At 39.4% G+C, this 7,111-nt stretch overlaps 1 protein-coding gene across 1 annotated transcript; it reads left to right on the forward strand.

Annotated features, from left to right (window-relative positions):
- Window positions 1-2,091: 2,091 nt before the first annotated feature.
- On the forward strand, window positions 2,092-6,499 carry LOC127763745 (polyadenylate-binding protein-interacting protein 9-like). The gene is made up of 10 exons (XM_052288538.1): window positions 2,092-2,716; window positions 3,362-3,472; window positions 3,560-3,604; window positions 4,437-4,509; window positions 4,586-4,698; window positions 4,798-4,857; window positions 5,654-5,701; window positions 5,789-5,857; window positions 5,985-6,046; window positions 6,138-6,499. The coding sequence occupies exons 1-10, from the start codon at window positions 2,267-2,269 to the stop codon at window positions 6,193-6,195; spliced, it is 1,089 nt and encodes a 362-aa protein (XP_052144498.1). The 5' UTR covers window positions 2,092-2,266; the 3' UTR covers window positions 6,196-6,499.
- The last annotated feature ends 612 nt before the right edge of the window (window positions 6,500-7,111 follow it).

Consider the following 7,111-nt stretch of genomic DNA (forward strand, 5'->3'; position numbering starts at 1 on the left):
ATAACAACTAATTACATCTCAAGCATGATTTGAGATGGTGCAGGAATATCAAATCTGATCTCTTTCATTACTTGGTTAGAAATTAAAAACAAAAACAGATTACATGAAGAGATTAAATACAAAAATATTATTATGAAGAATAAGAAAAAATGTTATAAATTATAAAGACATTAACAACCATCTCGACAAAATAAATTTGGAGTAAGAATTGCACAAACTACATATATACACAGTTGTCCCAGTTCAGATCCACACTCAAAGTGCAAAATCATATTTCGATTCCATCAAAGATGGATTAACAAATAACAAAGACTTGATGATATATCCGAGCAGCCAGGCAATGCTTATTTGTCGGATATGTATCTTGAGGAATATATCCGGTAGTATCTGCAATTGGAACCTTCTTTTTCTTGAAGAAAAATTTCAATTGAGAACTTGCTACACACGGCATCTACCAAAATCATAATCTGTTTTTTTCTTCTGATGGGCCATTATCCGTGTTTGATTGTTTTCAAGTCAATGAAGATAAACATCATAATCTTTCAACTTGATCGAATAAACTGCATAAACCAAAACATTTTTTCCATAGAAACTACTAGTACCTACGAATCATTATTAAAAAAAAAAGATTCAAAATCCAAACTACACATGTACGAGACAAAAAATTACTCCCTCCCTCCAAAAATATAATTACTTTCAACATTCATATTTTGTTCTAAAATATAATTAACTCTTCGCTTAAATCTTTATCTGAAACAATCACAACCATCTTTTGATTTCATCCATCTTATTAATTTCCGTGAAAAACATAAGAAATGTGTATGAATCGTTATGGGAAAAAAAAAAGGTTGAGATCTACTCCTAGCTAAACACAAGACAAGCAGCTGCGGAAGAGGCAGTCAAAGACGTTATCATCATCATTATTATTCTTGTTACCGTTCATTGGCTTCTCTGATGTGTTTTACTGCGTCGTACTTAGTAGTAGTAACCCTTAACCTTGGGGCTAAAATTAGCCGCATGAGATCCGGGGCCAGTGCGTGGACCGCCAGGTGGGGCCCACTGGCCGGTGACGTGTGCCTCCCCTTCCCTTCGCTTGGCGATGCGATGAGATGGAGATGGAGATGGAGATGGGGTCCTCCTCTGACCGAGGCTCGCGCCTCCCGATTCTCCCTCTCCCATCCCAACTACCTACCCACACGCACACCCCCTTCCATTTCTTTATCTCTCTCTCTCTCTCTCTCTCTCTCACTTAAATAATCTTTTTACAAATTACTAACTTTTTTACTTACCAAAACCCTAAATTAGTTTTTCTTACAATGGACAGCTTTTGGCATTGGCAGTGCCAAAATGATCATCTTTCCAAAATGATCGTCTTTCTCAGGCAGTCCTGATTCTCACTGAGATTTTAAGAATATTTATTTATAGAATTAAAAATAAATTAGAAGAAGAAGCTAAAAAAACTAACTTTTGTAAAAACAAAATGGGAACAGGGCTAGACCTTTTCCAAATCATGGACTTCCTTGAACACAATAATTTCGCATGATTTTTTATAGGATTCATCTCATCCACAATGTCTATAAATTTTTTTTTTGTTCGAAAGGAGGCAAATTTCACGTGCATGGGTTGAACCTAGCATCTTTGTGTGGTAGACATTCTTAAATATTTATATATTTAGAATGGCTAGGTCTTCTCTCTAGATTTCATAGAAAAAAAATTCAAAAATGAAATAGTTTGCCACTAAAAATGATATCATTATTTCAAGGTGCTATATGAATAAAATCATTCTTATCTTGTGAATATATCACAATACAATTTACAAATAACTCGTTCTAAATTTAATTTATAAAAAACTGTATCTGCTGTGTGTTAAAAAGTCACCGGCACTCTTCCAACATCACTAATTTATTTGCCACACAAAAAAAAATTTGGTTTATCATTAAAATCAAATCAAGATTATTCACTTTATTTTTTTCATAATTTAAATAAAAATGTTTTTTTCATAATTTAAATGAAAAAATAAATTTAAAATTCGTTAGAAAGAAAAACCCAACTATTTATATAGCCAACGCTCCTGCGAAAGCGATCGCCGGTCTCACATCTCCCTTTGTTCACTGTTTCTCATTCACCATTCGCCTCCTCCTCTCGAGGGAGAGAAGAAAAAAGCTAACGCCGCCGCAAGAATCCAAGAAGGAGAAGAGAGAGAATTTGATCTCTTCCTCTCCTTCCCCGAGGCTCTGAGGCGAGGTAGGTTGTCGCGGGATCAATAATGGTGGCCATCGAGGCGGCGGCGGCGGCGGCGGCGGAGAGGGGCCCGATCCGGGCGGTGGCGGAGGCGGAGGCGGAGGCGGAGGCGAAGGTGGTGGATGTGGAGGGGAAGGAGGAGGAGGAGGAGGAGGCGGCCAAGGTGGAGGAGGAGGAGGAGAGGGAGTACAAGAGCGACATGAGGAAGCTGGAGGAGCTCATGTCCAAGCTGAACCCGCGCGCGCAGGAGTTCGTGCCATCGTCGCGCCGCGCGCCGCCGCCGGCGGCGGCGCAGGCGGCGGGCGGGCTGTCCGCCGACGCGCCGGTGTTCGTCTCCGCCGCCGAGTACTTCGGCGGGGCCGGCGCCGGAGCCGGGCAGCTGCAGGTGGGCGGCGGCGGCGGCGGCGGCGGCGGCGGGAGGGACTCCAGCAGCGACGGATCCAGCAACGGCGGCGGGCAGCCGCAGAATCGCCGGGTCGGTGAGCTGAACGAGATTGTTGTTTTGGTCGCCTCTGCAGCTACGCGGATTGATTTGACCGGATATGGTTTGACCTTTTTTGCATTGAGTTCGTGATCGCGTGAGGATTTGGTGATTTACGCATTGCGATCGCCTAGAATGACGGGGTTTTAGGCCACGGTGATCATTTTTGTTCCTTCTTTTGTTTGTCTTCTTTTGCAAGATTCTTTTCTCCTTTTGTCTTGTTTTTTTTTTCAAAAATCTTGTGTTAAAATCGCAGTCTTTGAGATGATCATCAAATAAAAAGGATCTTTTTGCCAGTAAAAAGAACAAAAAATTCAAGGACATAATCGATCGGATCGTGTTACTTTGATTTCAGATGTTTGATCGGTAGTAATCAGGAGGCTAGGGAGTGTTTAATGATCTGTTGTGGTTGTACGCTGGTTGATGAGGATTTGATTTGTGTATTTATTTTTTGATGTGATATGAGCACTGTGCTTGATGTCTACTAGGATTGGTTTTTGTGGACCTACATTTTTCGGCTGTTGATTCTCAGAACAAACACAAGTGTACTGATAATTGTGTGCATATTGAATTATTGATTGATTGACTCTGGTGGTGCTATGCTTTCATGATCAATTGACCCTGGCTTGGTTGTAACAGAGAAGGAGTGGATTCAACCAGGGAAGGAGGAGGACGGGAGGCCGGACACGACGCGCCGATAGGGAGGATAGTGTGCGGAGGACCGTCTATGTCTCTGACATTGATCAGCAAGTGAGCAATCTAAAGAGAGTGGTGTGTTTGATGTGTGTTGTTTTTGTATTTTTTTGCTGTCTGATCATCTTTTTGTTTCCTCTCTAGGTGACTGAACAGAAGCTTGCCGAAGTGTTTTCTAACTGTGGACAAGTAAGTTATGATATTCTTGAGGAGATGTGTTACTTTATGTTACTCCCTTGATAATGTGATTTCTGATGCTCGTAATGGTGTGCCTTCCATTTTCATGTGAAACATAATGGATAAAATTGTTATCTGCCCTCTTGGTTTCAGATTTTGTCAGCAGATAGTTTTATGGTTTGCTTGGCACGGTCTTTAAAATAAGATACTTGACTGCAAACTGATAAATAGCTGCCTTTACCGATTGGCATTCCTGTGGCAAAGTATAAGCTTGTGCTACAATTGAATTCCTCTGCACCATCTGTTTTGAGACGTGAATTGATGCAACCAAGAAGATAACTGTTATTTCGAATTATGTGTTTTGTCTCTGTAGTATTTTTGGAAGGTGAAATTAAAACATTTGATGATTCGGTTGTAATTACTTGTTAGTTTGGAGTCGCTGTTTAGCACCTTCTTTTAGAGTGCGAAGATGAATGCTGTATTTCAACATATAAAAGTTCCCTGTTTGTATAACTAAATGGAGGCATAGCAGAGTGCTGACACATCATATTTACAATGTTCGCATGTGAAAGGTTAATCTGCTGTTTGTCAATGGTTATTTATCTTTATGACTACAAAAGTGATACATGTATTACTGCAAGAATGTTATAACACCAACTGAATCGGAGTCATCTATGACTATATGACTAAAAGAACAAGTCTTTCAAAACAAATTCATATCTTTTTTTGACTATAATGTATGTTACTTTTTTATCTGTTATTGATATCAGGTAAACACCTTTCTGTCTATGGATCCAATTGACTGTTGGATGGATAACTTACACTCATATTTCTTTACCTGTAGGTGGTAGATTGCCGTATCTGTGGTGATCCACACTCAGTCTTGCGTTTTGCTTTCATTGAATTTGCTGATGATGGTAACACCTTCACAACTATTGTTTATTTTGTGTATAGATAAACAGCAATCATAAAGTTATCCTTTCTTGTGTGCAGCCGGTGCAAGGGCCGCACTAACACTAGGAGGAACCATGCTTGGTTACTACCCTGTTAGAGTTTTGCCTTCCAAAACAGCTATTCTGCCTGTGAATCCTAAATTTCTTCCTCGGGTACGATAATTATTGGATCACATAGTTCAAGTCTACCTGTAGCTTACTACCAGCATTCCTTTTACACATCAACAACATGTAATGCTCTTTTCTGTACAGACGGAAGATGAAAAAGAAATGGTCTCAAGGACTGTATATTGTACTAACATAGATAAGAAGGTACGTGAGTTTATATGCATGTCATTTTGATAATCCTTAAGGACCCTTAACATGTTAGATCTTGAAATTTAGAGTATAGTGTTACATTGTGCTGTGCTGTACCTGTTCAACAGAATTTTGATCTTGGTCACTTGTGTTTAATCCAATGAGCATTCTAAATGATTATGCGGTTCAATAAATCCTACTTAAGCAACATCATCTGCTTACATATTCTAAAATGAGCTGAGGCTGATATACATGTTTCTAATATGTTGATTCTTGATATTTTCTCTGCTGAAATTCTGCACTAGTTTTAATGACTATTATTTCGCGCCGTTGTTAACACATGAACATTGCAAGCAATGGACCCATGATTTAATGCATAACTTTTACTCCCACATTGAATTGAGGTCTTGTTTGTTATGGAATAATATAGTATGTACTTCTGTACTACTTTAGATGCCGTTATTCTTTATTCATCTGTCCTTTCCCCTAAAGTCTTTATGTGTGCCCAGTGAATATATTGATTTTGAAGTGATACCAAGTGTCTTCAAGACAGATACTTAAGTATGTAGATATTCAGAAAAGGGTAGTGTGATATTTTTTTTTTCTTTCAGTGCCTAATTGCCAGATTTCATGATAATATGGGGTCTCAGGCTCATCACATTGTTTTTTAGATTATTTTTTTCAAAAAAGAACTAACCATATGATTTTCTTTTCCCTGTGGTACAGTAATATTGACCTGCGACTGAGTTTGTGTATGTTCTATTCTCCAAGAGTCAAGCTGCTTTACATAATTGTCTTCCTAACTGTGCAGGTTACAGAAGAAGATGTAAAGATTTTCTTTCAGCAGCTTTGTGGGAAGGTGTGCCACATAAGTACATAAAACTTGCTTTTCTCTTTCCTTTAGACCTTCTGCTGAAACTAACAGTACCTTGCACTGTTCTGTCAGGTTTCTCGGCTGAGGCTCCTTGGTGATTATGTGCACTCGACGTGCATTGCATTTGTTGAGTTTGCTCAAGTAAGTAGAGCAAGGTTTCTCAGTGCTATAATTTTGTAGTACTATACTCATAAAGTGCATTCCAACCCATGACTTGGTAGTTGTTCAGTGTGTTTGAAACGCCGATTCGAATGTTATTGTTTTGCAGGCAGAAAGCGCCATTCTAGCCCTGAACTATAGTGGAATGGTTCTTGGCACACTTCCTATCAGGTAAAGAGTAAATCCAATGTTTTGAAGTTGATGCAGGAGCATCATGAAGAATCATTATTTGCTTAGCCCCATCCATTCTCCATTGTTGCAGGGTGAGCCCTTCGAAGACACCCGTGCGTCCGCGGTCGCCTCGCGTGATGTCAAACTGAGTCCGGGTTGTTCCTGAAGCTTGAGGCTGTCACCAATGGCAGGCAGAGCTTGAAACTCTAGTCATGGCGTTTAGAAATGCTGTCGCTTCGCGGAATCGGTAACTGCCGTTTCTGAGAGTATCATCTCATCATCTCTTAGGTCCAAGTAGAAGGCCGACCTGCTGATGTTCGTCTGTTCAGAGACCCATCTGTATGTTGGGAGAGGCTACATTTTCGTTTCTTTTGTTCAGTATGCTATGTTCAGTATCCTATAACAGCCTTTGCAGGCAATTCCGACAATAATATCTACGTATTTTCTGTCTCATTCACACTGTTCATGTGAATATGTGATAGTTGAAATTCCATATCTGACGGTGAACTTAGGGTTTTATTTTTCATTACTAGTGAAATTGAAATGATTAATGTGAAAATTACTCAAAAAATTTATGGGCCCTTTCCTTTGGATCGAAAGAAATTCAAGGGAATTTTAAGGATGATAAACCTTGATTTTTTTTTTCTTAAATGCGATGTTTGGAACAAAGAATTTTAGCAAGTCAAATTCCCTATCCTATGCATCGAGAATTTTACCGTGACCTCAAGCCCCATTTTATTTTTCGTTTGAGGAATCCAATGCGTCTTTTAATCTCTTTCTCTCTCTTAATTCCATCAAATTTCTATGGTTATATTTCTATAAACTACCCAAACGCAATACCCCAAAATTCTTGTGTTTTGAACTCTAGCTGGGTTTGCGCATGTTTGATATTCTAGTCCTGTGTTTTTCGTATTTTTCAAATCTTGCGTTCCAAACGTGCCCTTGATCGTTATTTTTGTCTTCAAGTTCTCGTTTTGTGCTTGACGTGTTCTTGCTGACCTAGCTGCTTCTGTCAAAATGGATATGATATGTGGAGCACAATTTTGCTTTTACGAGCCACCTACC

Source organism: Oryza glaberrima, chromosome 2 (genome assembly GCF_000147395.1).
Source record: "Oryza glaberrima chromosome 2, OglaRS2, whole genome shotgun sequence".
NCBI lineage: Eukaryota > Viridiplantae > Streptophyta > Magnoliopsida > Poales > Poaceae > Oryza > Oryza glaberrima.